Genomic DNA, 18,345 nt, shown 5'->3' on the forward strand with positions numbered 1-18,345 from the left:
AACTCGATAAATATGGTGCTAATTATTTACAGCCCTTTAGTTTTAATGCTCATATTTCATTGTTAGGCAGAGTCTAGGAAATGTCTGATGGATAAAGAATCTGGAAATGGGAACTCTCTCTACTGTCATCTTGCAACTGAATCCTAGGGATTTGCTGGAAAGAGACGTAAGTGACCTGCTCACAAACAGTATCAGAGGTAGGGTCTAATCTTAGGTTTTTCTTACTCCAATCCTAGTATTCTACAAACTATGCCACCCTTCTGCTACATTGTAAATTACCAAAACTCAAAGAAGTCTTATGATACCAACTCAAATTTATGCAGCACTTTATAAACCTGTTGAATAAACTTTCCATGTGGCAATGTATAAAGTAGTATTACAAGTACCATGACCCCCATTTTTTTCAGAGGAAAAAGGTGAGGCTCTGGGAGTAAATGCTATTACTATGCTTGATAAATGGATGATTTGCTATTATTACTTCACAGCTTTACATCCGTTTATTAGTACAGAGAGTCAAATGGAAGGATGTGGAAAAGGAAGAGAAAATCAATATCCCTAAATCCATCAATGTGTTTGACAAGAGTAGTCATCCTCACACAGTCTTTACTAAAATGAAATGCTATCTCTGATATTTTTTTCCTCTAAAAGGAAACTGGTATTGTTTCTATTTCCTTTTCTCTAACTCACTTCTTAATCCATTCCAGTCTGGCTTCCAACCTTATCAGACAACTTGAACTGCTCACTCTAAGTTAATATGTTTTTTTAGTGGTTTTTGGTCTTGACTTCTCTGCAGTGATGGTAACTCTATCCTTCACGATATTTTCTCCTGCCTGTTTAACTGATACTACTCTGTCATGCTTCTTTTCATATTTTGTTGCTCCTTCTCAGTCTCCTTTGCTGGATCATCATTCATGTACTGTTCCTCTTAAATACCTGGTATTGAAATATTGTTGAAACAATCTACCACTCAAAGTATAGAATGTACCCGCTTCTTTATAGGTTTTAAAAAAACCCCATTACTTTTCCATCTACAGGACACAGTCACAAAATCCAAAATGATTTTCTTCTTGGCTTTGATTCTACAGTTACAGACAACATCTTTTCCCTCCATATCCATACCACAATATTGTATCTCTCACACCATGATGTAATCAAACAGGAAATGAGTAAATCACTACTAGAATTTAAACTCATACCTAGCTTGCTTCATCATTCTCCAAAGTAATGACACAAGCAACATATAGCAGCCAGAAAAGGGATGGTTTTATATGTAATGGAGAGGCAGATTAGGTTAGTGGACAGAGAACCAGCATCAACTCCAAGAAGGCCTGGACTCAATTCTCACTTCTGACACCTACTGGCTGTGTTACTACGGGCAAGTCACTTTAACTCAGGGATCTAGGCAACACTCAAAGACACTAAGTTGAAGAAAAGGTAACAACCTGAATGGGAGAGGAGATTCCCTCAGCCAGAGGCTTCCTATACTAATGAAATCTCAGGTCCAGTCTTTATATATGAGATTTAAATGTTCATGTAACCTTAGAGATCACAAAATATAATTAGAGAATCTGAACGTATCAGTTATCTAAAATCCAAAGGAAGGAAAAAACAAATTAAGAGTATTCTTCATGAATCTTTTAAAATAAATGAATTAACCTTTAAAATAATACATCATGCTATATTATCCACCTTTTTACTTTTCAAGTCTGGATGGTAGGCAGACCAACAATTTAACACCATCTATTCGTCCATCTGTCTATTGTATAAAGCGATCACAACAGTAATTCTTACTTTCATCTTCAATGTAAGATTTCCAGTCAAACTCAAAGATGGTTTCATTCACAAGGGTGCCATTGTAATCCATAGTAACATTCTTTTCAATAGTGTGTTCCTCATAAGAGGAATTGGTGGGAGGCCATTGTACACATTTATTCCTCAGGTTGCCCATGAACAACTGTAGTCCAATGAGAGCAAATACACTCAGACAAAACACAGTCAGGATCATGACATCAGAAAGCTTCTTCACTGACTGAATCAGAGCCCCCACAATAGTCTTCAAGCCTGGAAATGGAAAAGGTATTATTATGAAGGACCAAGGGATCTGAAAAGACTTATGTTGTTTTTTTCTAAGGTACTGATGTTCCATGCAGAAACCTAAGTAAATGGTTGGAATGTTCATGAAAGAACAACACTGTGGAGAGGTGAAGAAGCTCATGGATATGAACTGATGAAACCTGATGGTCACTTGAAATGAATGGAAATCAATGATCACGTTCCATATAAGCTGAGCAAGTGATAATGGGGTTCAAGTTCTTCATGAGCCCCATGTCAAGACAGATCTTATGGAGCTCCTCTTTTATAATGCTACTTGCTCCAAACTCATATTGGCACCAGTTTTATAACAAATCCCAGTTACAGAAAAACAGCAAATATTGGCCAGGAAGTTTGAAAGGATTTTGCTATAAAACTTGAGGTGGTTTGGAGAATGACAGACATTTGTTACAACAAATTCCCCATGCAGGCTCATGCTATTCTTTATTAGCTTATGAATTTAATCTTTTGTTAACAAAATCATGTTTTTCAACTGATTATAGTTCTTAGTCATCAATGTCTACAATAAATGGGAAATTGTAACATACTGGTAGGTTGCCATAAAAAGCAACCCTTTGTATTGACTGTAATAGAGAAGAAGCTTTTGTTGCATCATAAGATGCAGACCACAATATTTTGATTTCTCATGCAAGGATTCATTAAACTCCAAGGCTGATTTCAGAATGAAAGCCAAAAAGCTTATGTCAAAAAACCCCAAGAATCATAGTTCAGTCAAACACACTCTCTTATGATTCCTGGCTTCTTGTAACATTGCGTGGTGGCAAGTGACAAGGCTGATGTTGAAAATCTATGATGAGATAATCAGCCTCGGTGTTTAACCTCTCTCTCACCTGGAATGACTGAAATTGTTTTCAATGCTCGGAGAACTCTGAATGTTCTCAACGCTGAGACATTGCCCAGGTCCACAAACTCTGTCACATATCTGTATAAGGGAGTTCACACACAAACAATAACAGGATACAAAGAAATAACTATAGGTACAAGGGGCCTTATGCTTTACACTAGTTACTTCTTACCTGGAATTACAGAAATAGTTTTCAAAGCTCTCAAGACTCTGAAAGTTCGAAGAGCTGAAAAATTGCCTAGGTTTACAAATTCTGTTACATACCTGTAGAATTAAATCAGAGTTATTCAGGATTTAAGCAGGGTTTATGCTACTTACTTGGGTGTTTTTAAAAACACATTTTCTGGTACTTTTACAAGTTTAAAAAGCAACAATCAGAAATTAAAGTCACTGTCATTAGAGTTCACCTCCAATGTTTTAAGGCTACTGGCTAAATGTATATTTCACAGAAGTATATATCACTGACTTCATTTGAAATTGAATAATAAAAAATAATAATAATAAGAACTTTCATTACTCCACAGAGTGAAGTAAAAAAGCTTGGCTCCAGGAGAATATAAATCCCTTGAAAACAGACTAACAGATGTTTCATTTTTATCTTTACATCCCCAGGACCTAGTACATTGTGCCTTGCCCACAGTAGTACTTAATAAACATCTGTTGAATTGAATTCATTGAGATCTAATTCTGCTTAGAAAGAAGGCAAGGAATGAAATTATTTTATCAGTAACTATGGTGTAAAATGTCACCATCAATATATGAATGTTTTTTTTGACCAGGATAAATATTTTGAAGGTAGTAAGATAAATTAAGACAAAATATTTAATAAGTCCCTGTTATTGGTCCCCCTATCATCACTTCCTCTTAATGTGAAAGAAAGAAAAACTCCGATGGTTCTGCTTTTTTTTCTCTGAAATTCCCTTTGGTCAACCCTGTTACACACCACCTTTCCCCACTTTCTCAATTCTTCTTTTAAATACTGGAGAAAACAAGAAAACCCACAATTAAAGTGTCAGCAAGTAACTTCCCCACTCAGGCCTCAGTTTCCTCATTTGTAAAATGATAGGGTTGGACTAGATAAATTCTATGGTCTCTTCCAACTCTAAGTTTTATGATCTAAGACCAGATGGAGTACCAATGCCTATCACTTTCAGGTTACTCCTAAGCTGCCTCTTATTGTTCTCATAGATCTCTTTCTCTTTGGGAAGAAAGGACAGGTTGAAGAGATGATGAAGCAGATTACAAGGATATAGGATGCTTTTGTGTTGGCATGCATGCATGAGTGTGTGTGTGTGTGTGTGTGTGTGTGTGTGTGTGTGAGAGAGAGAGAGAGAGAGAGAGAGAGAGAGAGAGAGAGAGAGAGAGAGGGAGAGAAGAGGAGGAAAGGAGAGAGAATTATAATCAAGGAAGTACATACTTGTCTTTGTGCCCAAAGTCTAAAATAAATCACTAGAGAATGAAATAAGAACCAATGGGAATGAAATCAGAAGCTGAAGAAAATTAAGTAATATAATAGAGATGTAATAGAATTTATCTCTCCTTCTGATTTTATTTTGGTTGGATTGCTCAGAGCATTTACTGTACGCATATGCCCATGCACTCAGAATCACAGAATCCCTGAGTTGGAAGGGACATCAGAGATTATGTAATCCAAACCAAGTCTGACTGAGAATCTCCTATAACATCCCAAACAAGTGGTAATGGAGGGTTTAGGGAGGGAGAACTGATTCTTTCCTGGGGCGGCTCATTTCACTTTTATACGGTAGCAACAGAGCCCAAATCTGCCTCTTTGCATCTTCCATCCATTGCTTCGAATTCTGCCCTTTGAGGCTAAACGGACTGAACCTAGTCCCTTTTCCACATAACAATCTTACTACTTGAACATTGGCTGTCAAGTTCTCCCTAAGTTTTCTCCTCTTCTGGCTAAACGTCCTCAGGTTCATCAATTTTAATATGGCATGTTTTTGAGGCCCTTAAACAGTGAGTTGGTCACTCTCTCTTGGGAACTTTCCAAGTGATCAATGTCATTAAAATGAGGTGCCTAGCACTGAACATAGGACTCAGTTGACAACCTAACAAGAGAAGAATACAGTAGAATTATAATCTCCTGACTTCTGGATAGTATTTTCCTATTAATGCAATCTAAGGTGGCATTAGGATTTTTTTCAGAGTCAGAGATGGACTGGCATATTGCATTGATGACTTACATTGACCTAATGATTCACAAAAATTCCCAAATTTTTTCCAGATAAACTGTTTAACCACACATTCCTTATACTGTACTTTTGAAATGGAAATTTTGAACCCAAGTGGATGATTTATGTTTATCCCTATTAAATTTTATTTGCACAGATCAGCCCAAAATTCTAGCCTGTTAAATTATTGTTAGATCCTACGGACATCCAGTATTATCCATCTCTCCTAGCTTTATATCACCTACAAAGCTGACAAACATGATACCCGTGCCTTTACCCAAGTCACTACTACAAATGTTAAACAGCAAAGTCAAGGACAGAACTATAGGATACTCTAGTAGACACCGGGTTCTAAAAGTCAAGTGAGCCATGAATTACTACTCCTTGGGTCTAGTCATTCATCCAATTCTGAGTCTGCCTAAATTGTACTATCATCTCATCAATATATCTCCATGTCACACGTGAGGATATCATTAAAAAAAACTTGGTCCAATGCTTTTTTTCCTTAACCTTAAGAAACACTTGGACATAGCTTGGTGAGACACAAAATTTTGGTGGGGAATGAAAAGCAGAACCTTTGTTGTGCTTATGATATAAATCAGTGTGCAAGACTAAAATAGCATGTGTGTATCTGAGTGAGAATGTAGGTGATTATGTACATATATGTGTCTGTAAATATATATCAATGACTGCCAAATAAACATCATGAATAGTTTTTCAGTAGCTGAAATTTTTCTAAGCTATATAACTGATGGGAAAGAAAATTGTTTCATGCATTCTCAGCTCTTACTAAGATTGTACCTATTTGTATGAACCTAAAACATGTGAATCTGAATCTGTAAATCATCATAAAACTTCCTTTAGATGTAGGAAGCCCAGATTTTAAAACAAAGGCATTCAAAACACAAATTTTATTCTCAATTAAGTTTCAAAAAATACTTACGCAAATGTAATGACAGTGAAATCAAGCCAGTTCCATGGATCCCGGAGAAAAGTGAAATCTTCTAAACAGAAACCCCTGGCAATGATTTTTATAAGTGATTCAAATGTATATATTCCTGTGAAAGTATACCTGGAAGCAAATATCCAAAACCATAATAAATTGACTTTTTTCCTTTATAGAACATTAATTGCTTATCAAATATTAGTGAAATAAATAGATAAAACTGGAAAGAAATGGAACTAGTTCAAATTTGCATTTATCATAGACAATATTCTATTGATAAATTACATTTAGGAAAGCTAGTTATGCTAATACTTTTGAAATGATAAATTGATATACTCTCAAATAATAACTCTATTGATTAATTTTACTGAACTGTGTCTTTGTTAGAAGAGAGGGGTATGTGCATGTGTGTGTGTGTGTGTGTGTGTGTGTGTGTGTGTATTTCTGAATGTATATGGTGGGGAGTATATTTAGGGATGACTATAATAGCTGCCATAGAGCCACATGTCTGTAGTCCTTGCTACTGAGGCAGCTGAGCCTGGCAGATTCTGAGCTGCAGTGAGGCTAAACTAATCAGGTGTATGAACTAAGTTCAGAGCCAATATAAGTCTCTGGGAGTGGGAGGGTCACCAGGATGCACTAACCCGGGTTGGATACAGAGCAGGTTCTAAGCTTCTGGGCCAAGCAGCAGTGGGGTCAGGCCTGTGAGTAGTTGCTGTACTTCCAGCCTGGGTGAGAACTCAGTCTCAAAAATACCAACAGTAATAATAAAGATAAAGCAACATAAAGTGTACAAATACAAATAAAAACATCAAATTTCTTTAAGCTATGTGAGAACAGTATGAGGAAGTTTGTGGTATAGTGGAATGAAAACTGCATTTTGAGGCAAAGGGTCTAGTTATGAATCCTGGCTCTGCTATTTACATCCTACAACTTTTAAGGCAACTTGATTACCTCCCTGGGGCTTTTTTCCTCACCTATAAAATAAGTAAGTTCGACTTGGTGGCTTCTAAGTTTCCTTCTAGTTCTAAATTTATGATTTTATGGTATGTTCCTAGAGTTTACCTTATTGCTATGTTCTAATATAATGTGATTATGTCCTAAATGAATAGAGCCTCCTGGGAATTGTTTAGGGCATCTATATGACAGATCGGTTAATCAACACTATATCAGAAGCATACATACTTTCCTTCAGCGTGCTAAAATTTTGTTTCATTGATGTTTCATGAAGAAAAGCAAGGCCAAAACAGCTTCACTTTTGTTTTTCTTACTTGTGTTACTTATGTTTCTATCATGGAAAATAGGAAAACTGACAAGGCCGGTGTATTTTATTGGTACTAAGTTGAACCATGATCACTGAGCTTGAAGTCATAAAGCCACTAAGTCACTGAGCCTAGAGTCATAAAAAATTAAAATTTAATGGCAAAAATAGCCTGAGGTAGTGTCAGGTTTTCAATGCTGTTTCCAATGCACACTGTTGTATTTAGATGTGGACAACATCTTTTAGACTATTCATTTTTTATCCATTTCACCTGGATAGTTCTGTCTTCCTGACAGTCAAAGGACAAAGTTACAGATCTAGGGTGGATGGAGGATGGGACCTGTATCTAGGAGTGGCATTCTAGGGTAAGGAGTAGTGAGTCAGGTGATGGGCCCTAGGTTGATATTCTAGCAGTGGAGCAAGGGCAGAAGCAAGCATTATCCTTCCGGCTCTGACCCTAGGAGCAGAGTAGGGATTCAGTTCTATCCTCCAGCCTAGTCTAATTCATGCAGTGGAAAAACCAGGCCAAGAATTTCAGTTCAAAAGAGAACCTGCAATTTTGTCACTCTGAAACTGTAGAGCTTTAAGACTGGCTAGTAGTGGCTAACTCCAGAAGCATTTTATTGGAGCTCCAAAGAGGCAAGCCCACAGGCCTGTTGCTCAGACCCAAACCCAGGTCAGAACTTGCAGAGTTCAGACCAAAAAGATAAAGACAATGGCTAAACATACCAAGTCTACAAGTTTCTCTTCTACTCTAGATAGAGTGCTGGGCCTGGAGTCAGGAAAGACCTGAGTACAAACTCTGAGTACAAACTCATTTACTAGTTGTATGACTCTAGGTAAATCATTTAACCTCAGTTTGCTTCATTTCCCACAACTGTAAAACGGAAACAAAAAAGCATCTCTCCGAGCGGGATTATGAGGGTTAGATAATATTTATAAAGCACTTAGCCCGGTGCCTGGCACATAGTAAATGCTATATAAAGGTGATGATGATGGTGATGATGACTTCTCTTAGAATTAACTACTAGAAAGAAGCCAAGATCTCCACCAGACATTTTCTTTGCCCTCTCTTTTAGGTTCAATAGCACAAAACAATAGATTATTAGGGAAAAAATAGTAAAGACTGTATTATTTCCCTCTGGTGAGATACTAAAGATGTCTCTCCATGATACCATGAGACAAGAGAAAGGCTATGTGGGAGCTGCCATTGTCTTGGATAACTTTTAGTTTAGATTTTTTGACATTAGTTTTGCTACTTCAGCTTCCACTGAAACAGACCTAAATTGTTTTCATAAATTTCATAATAAAAATAGTCCCCGCCTTTGAAACTGACATAGGCCTGAAACTAAAGAAAATGGCAGATGGAAGGTGATGCTGGGCTTCTTACTGTTTTGGTTCTGGAGTGCCCACAGTTCTCCCTGGCTTCTTATTGCATCAATTCTGGGGTGCCCACAGTTCTCCCTGAGGCCCTAAGCTCTCGGGAAGGAAATTCAGCTCTCTGGGATCCTGCCAAAGATTTTACTCTTCATTTATCCTCACAACCATCTTTCCTATAATATGAGAACTACAGAGTAGGACAGTGGCCCATATTATTAGTTCTCATATGACCAGGCCCATTGGTAATCAAATCTTAGCTTTCCTTCAAAATTATCTTTCATTTATTTTGTATCTACCTACATGCAGCTTCAATAGCTTGAGTCTGCACTAAAATTTTGGGACTATACATATACATATATATGTGTATATATATATGTATATGTATGTATGTACATATGTATGTGTCTGTATGTATGTATGTATGGTCTCCCCCAGCTATTCTGTGAACTCCTGGAGGCAAGGATTGTTTCACCTTTGTTTCATATCCCCAGTGCCTAGCAAAGTACCTCCCACGTAGAGGTGCTTGTTAGATGTTTATCATTTGATAGTTTAGGGGTATAATCATATTTCCCAAATGACTAAGTTCAGTGACTTCATAAAAACCATAATACAAAGGTCCAAATGATGTCTTAAAATATATATACTCAAGTTATGGAAGTGATATAAGATAACATTGTTAACTTACTCTACATTCTTCGTCCAGTCAGGAGGATTGCTCATTGTCATAAACACGCAGTTTGTCAAAATAGTGCACATAATAAGCATGCTGAATAATGTAGGTAATAGTTAAGGAAAACACAAAATAATATAGAACTATCTTTTACATAAAGCTAACAAAGTGGAAGTAATTTATTGCATGAAATTCCCAAGGCATTTTAGTGGAAACTATACCTGCAGAACTGAGTTGGGCAGTTTTCTACCAGAAAGAAATAGCTTTAACTCATTCAGAGAACAAAAGAGAAAATTGCTGAGAGTACACCACTCCCTCCCATCCTCGAGTTTGACATTTATGAATTAAGATTTGTCCCATTTGGGTCGATAAAGTCGTCCATGGTCAAAGGGTAGCATGATGCTAGCATTGGGGATACACTTTTTAGGTCAGGTTTATACAAATAAATTAGGATTGGATGTGACTGAGATTGGGTGAATCTATTCCCCTTTAGTTTGTTTACCCTGACAGGCTGAGACAATGACTCTTTTGTGTTCTTTTCTGTTAGTTACATTTACTTCAGTTCCATTCTGTTCGATAAATATTTCTTAAGTGCCAACTGTGTGTAGAACATTGTTTTAGGTGCAAGGGAAGATATAAAGTTTTATATAAGAGAGTTTTCCCATCCTCAAGGAGACTACATTCTCATAAGGCAAAAAGACATATAGATAATAATAATAATAGTAATAACAATACACAATAATATATCAGAAGTGCATCTGAGAGTTATAATACAAAGTGCTGTGCGAGGTCTGAAAGGAAGGATGTTACTGAAAAGGGGCCTAAGGGCAGGCTTGGTGGAGGAGATGGTGCTTGAGTTGGGCTTTAAAGCATGAGTAGGAGCAGAAAAGGTAAACAGGGAAAGCAAGAGAAAAAGATACAGAGGTAGGAAAATGCAAGGCATATGTGGGGGATGCAAGTAGTTGAGTTTCGTCAAAGCGAGTTCATTGAGTGGAGTAATATTAACTGAGGTCAGAATAGCACGATGATGCTAAATTATGGTGGGCTTTGAATGTTAGGAAGCAGTTTGAATTTTGCCCAGGAAAGCAATAGGGTATTGACTTTTTTCAAATTTTTTTGTTTGTTTTTTTTTGTTTTATCTTTGGAGGGGGAAAGGCAGGTCAATTGGGGTTAAGTGACTTGCCCAAGGTCACACAGTTAGTAAGAGTGTTGAGTGTCTGAGGCCGAATTTGAACTCAGGTCCTCCTGACTCCAAGGACGGTGCTCTACTCACTGAGCCACCTAGCTGCCCCTTCAATTTTTTTAAACAGAAAAGGGACATGTCCCTATCTATGCATATGGAAGATTGGCATGTTAAGATGTATGAAGGATAGACTGGTGGGGAGGGTGCAGGAGAGTGCTACAATAATCCAAGTAGTTTATAATGAGTGCTTGTACTTTGCTGGTAGAAGTAGAAATAAAGAGGAAAGAATGAACATGAAAGATGTTGTAGAGATACAGCAGACCTAACTTGATGACTGGTTATAGGCAAGAATGTTACAAACATCGCTGACTGAGTAATAGTCAATACTAAAGTCAGAAGAAGAAGAATCGGGTTTAGGGGGAAAAAGTAAGACGTTTCATTTTTGTATTTGTATTCCCAATGCCTAGCACAGTGTTTGGCACGTAAAAGATGCTTAATAAATGATTACTGATTGATGTTGAGCTTGTGGTGTTGGTGGGACATATAGGTGAAGATATTTTGTAGGAATTTGGAAATACAGCTCAGAGGAAAGATCAGTGCTGGAGATACATAGATGTGAGAGTCATTTACAAAGAAATGGCATTCACAGCAGTGGGAATGAAAAAAGAGAGTGTGAATGACAGAATCATCTAAAGGAATGGTAGCCCATATATCAGTCATATCCAATTCTGCTATATTCATGGTGACCTGACCTTAGAATAATAACATGAAGGCAACAAAAATTTAACATGGAATCACAGGGCTGAAAGGAGGCATAGAGATCATTTAGTCTACGATTAAACCAAGTGTTCATGTTTTAAAGGAAACTAAATTCAAGAAAGGGATGGATAATTTGGTCATTGCCACAGAGCTAGTGACTGTCAGAGTCTGGACTAAAACGTAGACTTGCTGATTCCTGAACCAATTATTCTTCTCCTACCATTTTGTTTTGCTCTTTTTTTTTTCCTAGAGAAAAAGAGAAGTTTTAGAAAATGACCACACGATGGCGCCAAGAGCTGAATTATTGAAAGAAATCTTCCATTTGCATCAATATTCCCCCAAACATGATCTTTCTAATTTTAAAGTTATTTTAAAAGCTTTTTGAAATATGCATTTATGTAAGCTATAAAATAACACAGCCATAAGTTTTAAAATTAAATTGAATGTTTAATGTGAATATTATAGGACAAAGTTAGGGATATAGACTTAGACATAGGACATCAGAGGTCAATTAATATAATGTCCTCATTTTTTACATATGGAAACTGAGGCATAGAAAGCTGTTTATTATTAGGAGATGAGTTATGAAAATTTTGTTTTTAAATATTTCTTTGTTTTTAATTTTGTGGATATTTTAGTTTCATAGTTATTGCTTAAAAAACATACGCAGAAAACTGACCTCTAAAGTTTCTCCTAGTTTTAAGTTAGTGTAATTCTATATTAACAAGTTAACCACTGAAATGACTGATAACTGAGGCACTGTCAGACAAATGTTCAGCACTTAGAGAAAATGCGTTTTCCCGTAGGAGTACAAACAGATTTAGAAGAAGGGCTTTTACTAACAAAACCTTTAGAAGTCCAAAGTGGCTTAAAATTGCAAAGACCTTTGGGACACTGAGTAAGAAAGTTTGCCAAGGTCAAGGCAAACTCTGTGCAACAATGATGAACATTACACAAAGCTAGTACAGACAGCATAATCTTGAACAAAATTTGTGCTAGCAAACTCTGAGAAGCAATATGGTACAGTATCTAGATAGTCAGACAGTACTACAGTCAGAAAGATATGAGTTCAAGTTTTACCCCTGTACCTAGTACCTACGAGACTATGGGCATAGTCATTTTATCCCTCAGTGTCCCAGGGGACCCCATACTATAGATTAAGACTGGAAATTACGGAGGTGTATCTGATCAATGGATTTCAGTCAGAGGGATTTCCATCCTGGCAATTTCTAGAGCTAGAAGTTCATCTGCTTCAATTTTTGTTTTACAGATGAAGAAACTGAGTACTGGAGAGGTTATATAAACAGTTCAAGTTCACATATGTAAGAAGTGACAAAGCTGGGATTTGGCCTATCACAGGTCCAGGTCCAAAACAACCAAACAAAATCTTTTGACTTGGAAGTCACAATTTCTGAACACACACACATGTATTCTAAGCCTATGAGGTCAAATGTCTAAGTAACTTCTAAAGATTCTGTTTATTTCTCTGGCATTTATGTAAATGACCAAATTTGGAATCCACTGGTTTGAGGGAAGGCAAATAAATAGTCTATCAACCAACCCAAAAGGTTGAGAATTTCTCCCAAACTTCTTTGTGAACTGCAATTTAAAAACACATCTGGAAAGAGCAGATGTCAGAAAGTGACACTGGAAATCAACACACTGAAAAAGGATATGAATGTACCAAAATCTTAATAGCTATTTTCCTAAGAGGATTGAAGGGAGTTAAAATGTACAGGGCAGAAGTGGCACTGAATCGGAAGATTGCCTTCCCTTTATTCAATACTATAAAAGTCTGTAAAGAAAGGAACACAACAGGAGAGTGTCAAAGTATAAGCAGTTTAAAAATTAAATTGAACATCGTAAATTTGCCATCATAATTTTTCTCCATTTGGCAGGATAAGCCAGTACAAAGCATGTGAATTTTCCATATGTACTCTGAGTATAAAGCCGTAACAACTTTTAACTTAAAAAAGAAATCTGGCAGCCCCACTTACCTGCTGCTTCCTTGTAGCATGTCTACATTTGATTTTGGAGGCAGTAATTTCTTTTCTTTCATCCTATCCTAACACACAAGAAATCTGTAGAGATTAAGCAAACTTGGTACTTGGATGGTAAATGTGTATGAAATAGAAAGGAAGTTCTTAAATATGTACAGGCTTTGATAATTATTTTAAAAAATCTTTCACATAAAATTTACTTTCTATTATGCTACCAAATTTCACCATTCAGATATTATAAGAAATAATTCCAAAGAATTTTCAATAGAACAAGAACTATTTTTATCCTGAGATAAATTCTATCATCAATGCTTATGAAACAAATATTATCTTGATGTGTTGCAGAATAAAACAACAAAATCCACTCTGCACTTAAATGGGTGCAATCCAATCATTGATTTCTGGAACCAAAGTTCCCTGGAGAGTGTCAGATGTCCTGGAGTGCTGAGTTTTGTATTTGGATTTCTGAGTTAGCTGACAAAATTCTAATCCCATCTGATTCCCCATTTCATGCAGTGCTTATGCAGCAGAGAAAGAAAGCCCAAAGCCTTTAGGAATACATAAGGATAACCCCATACCCCAAGCCGTGCTGCCTTGCACGCATGTTCTGTGTGCTCTCAATAAAAGTGAATGAAATTGATTTTCACAAATTGTGCTTTATCTGAGCAATGAACCTTGAATAGATAAAAACAAAGATGTGATATGTAGATTCAGAATTGTGTTCTTCTTTTCTAAACACCACCCCCCAATCTTCAGACAGAGGCATGGGGGGGATGAAAAAAACCTTTGTCTCCATGAAGGACTTCTTTTGGGGAAGGCATATAATAATGGATATTCATAGCATTTTAGAAATTAAAAATTGAGTCATCAAGAAGCATTTATTAAGTACCTACTATGTATCAGCACTGTGCTAAGCAATGGGAATATTCTACTTTAGTTCTATTTATTTTACCCAGTCTTCAAAAGTGTATCCCAGAGGTCATGGTTTGAGGCAGGGAGGCTAAAATCTTTCTCTCCTAGTCTTTTAAAATGTATATTTACATAAGGTTTTTTATGGGATAGTGTCTGTTTTGGACAGAACCTATTGACTTTACACATTTCCTTTTTTTAGTCCTTTTTAAGGGCTTCTGGAAAGGGTTCAGCTCATTGATCTTCTTCTTCTTCTTCTTCTTCTTCTTCTTCTTCTTCTTCTTCTTCTTCTTCTTCTTCTTCTTCTCTCTCTCTCTCTCTCTCTCTCTCTCTCTCTCTCTCTCTCTCTCTCTCTCTCACTCTCACTCTCACTCTTACTCTCTCTCTCTCATTTTCTAAATAAGGATAGAGGAATCACCCACAAACATTTACTGAGTGTCTACTGGACAAATAATAGAGCACTAAGTGCTACTTACTCAGTGAAGACAGACAAGCTCTAAATCCAGTCCTTCACTGTACATTTCTTTCCCATTTTCTTTTTTAGGAGTGAAATTGTAGAATATAAAGAAAGCTTTAACAGATGCTATTTAGAGCAGAGGAAGTTTGACATTTGTGCATGACTGTAACCACCACTTAAAGCTGTGAGTATTCTTTCTCTTTTTTACCTTTTTCATTTAATACTTCTGTCTCCAAAATGCCTTTTGAGATCATTGTGCAGTAAGCAACATGAACAGACTTGTGCTGTTTAGTGTCATGACAATGTCTTTGCCCATGGGAGTTTGGGAACATAGACTCAGAAAAACAAAACAAAACAACAAAAAACCTGGTGTAGCCTAGACTTAGCTGAAATATGTTAGGATTTCTAATCTTTTTTCAATTATTAGATCTGGCTCTCAGTGTTTCCCTTATTTAACAGTAAGTCAAGTAAAAAGCCTAATTCAGAATTATTGGAGGAGGGGAGGGAAAAGAGAGGGAAAGTTAAGACAGCTTTAATTATACTGAGAAATGTGAAGAGACTGTTTCTTCAGTTGTTTTCCAGTCATGTCTGACTCTCTGTGACCCCATCTGGGTTTTTTTTTCTGGAAAAGATATTGGAATGGTTTGCCATTTCCTTTTCTGGATGATTTTACAGATGAGGAAACTAAGGCAAACAGGGTTAAGTGACTTTCCCAGGGTCACACAGCTAGGAAGTATATGAAGCTAGATTTGAACTCAGGAAGATGAGTCTTCCTGACTCCAGGAGAGAGACTCTATCCACTGGGTCACCTTGCTGTTCTAATCGAGAGAGACTATTAAAGGATATAGAGATAACTAAAGAAGGGAAATACACTTACTAGCAATTGGGTTGATTTAGGAAAGGTTTCATGGAGGAGGCAGCCTCTGAGATAAATCTTGAAGGAAGAAAAGGATTTGGATGGGGGAGATGAGGAGAGTAGAGGAGGTTGAGTGAACCTATGAAGTCAGGAAATGAAATGTCCAGTTTAGAAAAACAGTCCATTCTGGATAGAACACAGAGTGTATAAAAGGGAGTCATATGTAATAAGGCTTGAAAAGAGAGGTTAGAGCAAGATTGGGGAGATCATTAATGGCTGAGCTGAGGTGTTTGTCTTTTATACTAGAGGCAGGGAACCACTGGAAGTTTTAGAGCAAGGGGATGACGTGATCAGACTGCCTCAGGAAGACTATTTTTGGCAGCTTTGAGGAGAATAGATTGGAGAGGGGAGAAATTAGGCTCTATTTATGGTACACTAAATTCTTAGATCAGGGAGGGAGCCCAGTACAGCAGAAAAAGCACTGTTTCTGGATTCAAGTTCAAATCTCACTTGAGAAGTTTACTACTTACATGATTAAGCAAAATAATTTACCCTTCTTGGGCTTGTTACCAGCTGGGAAGCTGTTAGCACCATCCAGGTTATTAGAATTGGCCATAACTTTTTTTTTGTAACTGAATAATAAAAGTATTTTAATGTTAAACTCACCTTCTTTAAGCTCACTGAAAAATCATCTTTGGGATAACTCTAGTTGCAGACAGGATGAGCAGGTTTTAATTTCTTTCATCAAGTTTCTATATTTCAAGAGTTTTTTCTTTTGTGTAGCTTGAAAGGTACGCATATTTCCTAAGTCAATATCTATTTAAAATGTTTAAAAATGGTTATGGGTCCTTGTTATAGGCAATCACAGCCAACAGTTTTCTCCAGTTTATTGTTGAAATCTCAAGGATATTGGGGGAGAGCTTGCTTTTATAGTACAGGGACATTTTATCTGTTAGTTTTTGAAGGATGTGAAGTCTTTATTTGGCCACTTGATGTCTCTATAAATATTCAGATAGCAATTTTTGCAACCTCTTGTACTGTTGTACAGTTTCTATCCTTTCCTTGCAAAATGTGAACTGATCAATGTCTGTGTCTTTTAACGAGGACCTTTCTGTGATTTCTGGAAGCAATGACCTTATCTTTTATAATTATGACTATTACTATTGTTATTTCTAGTAGTAGGGATGGGAGTAGTAGTAGTCAGGGAAGTAGCATGTAAATAGGCAGAAACTCGAAATAAGAGGGAGGGAGTAGTTTATAAGGTAAGCTCTTAGGGGAGGTAGAAGACTCAAGCACAGGAGTTAGTCTTGGCAAAGAGAAGGGTGAAGCAGGCAAGAGTGGGTGAGGATCTGGAAAGGTTTTGTGGTTTGAGAGGAGATGAACCTATCCTGGCGGATGGCTTTGATTTACTTGGTAAAAGAATGTGTAAGGTCATCTCCTAAGAAAAGGGGCGAGGTTAGGGAGGGAGGTCTGAGCTAGGGGCATGAGTAAACAAAAAAAGAAGGCCTGTAACAGCTCCCTCCTTACCCACTTCACTGTGTTGTTGTGAGGTAAATGTTTTCCCAGCCTATAAAATATTATACAAATATAATTTGCCAAGTTCTATATCAGTAACTAGAATGTTTAAGGAATTATTTTGTGTCTTTGTAGTAATGGCCACAAGATGTTCCCTTTACTGTATAGCCACCTAATTTGCGAAATCTTGCATCAATGGAACTTATGTCAGAGAATTCCTCAAATTTTAAGTACAATCAAACTTAAAATTTTGTAACACATAATCCTTTTTTTAAGGGGGTAGCATAAATTAGGTGGTGCAGTGAACTTGAAATCAAGAAGATTCATCTTCACGAGGTCAAATTTGGCCTCTGACATTTACTAGGGGTGTCACCCTGAGCAAGTCACTTAACCCTGTTTGCCTCAGTTCCTCATCTATAAAATGAGCTGGAGTAGGAAATGGCAAAATGACTTTAGTATCTCTGCAAAGCAAATTCCAAATGGGGTCATGAAGAGTCAGACATGACTGAAATGACTCAACAGCAAAAATCTTTTTTTTTTTCTTCTGTTGTTTCATCAGTGCTCCTAAGCCCTGGCACTTTGTTTACACGGTCAGAAACCAAAAAGCTCAGTCTGCAAATGTTAAGAACAGCTAAGAGGTCACTTGCTTCTGGGCCTGCTCCTTGGAAATTCTAAGCATCGATTTCTTCAAATAAGGGTGGTGGTGGTAATAAGATAAAACTCAGGAGAAAATATATAGGGATCTCACATATTGCTTAAGGTTTTTCAGACTCTTTGTTTTATTAGCAAGGAAAGACTCATATAAGAAAAGATTAAGATCTTAGCCCTAGTGATAGAAAAGACTCCAAATTCTATCTAGTGCAACCCCTTCACTTTACAGATAAGATCCAAGGAAGGCCCATTGGTTACAGGCGAAGTCCAAGGAAGTTAAACAGTGAACTCAGTCACATAAGTAGTAAACTTTATAAGTGAGTTGATCTCAAGTCCTCTGATAGGGTTCTTTCTGCAGTACTGGCTTGCCTTCCTGACCTAAGATTTTCCTGTGCTATAAACAGAGAGAGGTTAAATTGAGCAAAGCCTGGATTAGGGGGATAGAGGTCCTCAGTTCAAATCCTTCCTCTTCAACATATTTGGACTACTGCATCTTCTCAGGGACTTCTTCCTCTGTAAAATAAGAACATTGCCCTAGATGATGTCTAAAACGCCATTTAGCTCTAAGCATATGATAAAACACCAATACAGATGTGCCTAGCTCTAA

General features: G+C 37.0%; 1 protein-coding gene across 3 annotated transcripts in view; it reads right to left on the bottom strand.

Annotated features, from left to right (window-relative positions):
* Nucleotides 1-18,345, bottom strand: part of LOC118835675 (sodium channel protein type 1 subunit alpha) — a 133,164-nt gene that overhangs the window by 104,306 nt on the left and 10,513 nt on the right. For 2 of the 3 annotated variants that reach the window (XM_036742903.1, XM_036742904.1), the window contains exons 2-6: nt 13,027-13,145; nt 9,424-9,513; nt 6,095-6,223; nt 2,943-3,034; nt 1,792-2,061 (exon numbers count right to left, since the gene is read on the bottom strand). In XM_036742903.1, the coding sequence (XP_036598798.1) occupies nt 1,792-2,061; nt 2,943-3,034; nt 6,095-6,223; nt 9,424-9,513; nt 13,027-13,145 (700 nt within the window). Of the gene's footprint in view, nt 1-1,791; nt 2,062-2,942; nt 3,035-3,128; nt 3,221-6,094; nt 6,224-9,423; nt 9,514-13,026; nt 13,146-18,345 lie in introns of all 3 variants that reach the window. The other variant, XM_036742902.1, reaches the window with a different exon arrangement.

This window comes from Trichosurus vulpecula, chromosome 2 (assembly GCF_011100635.1).
Source record: "Trichosurus vulpecula isolate mTriVul1 chromosome 2, mTriVul1.pri, whole genome shotgun sequence".
Classification (NCBI taxonomy): domain Eukaryota; kingdom Metazoa; phylum Chordata; class Mammalia; order Diprotodontia; family Phalangeridae; genus Trichosurus; species Trichosurus vulpecula.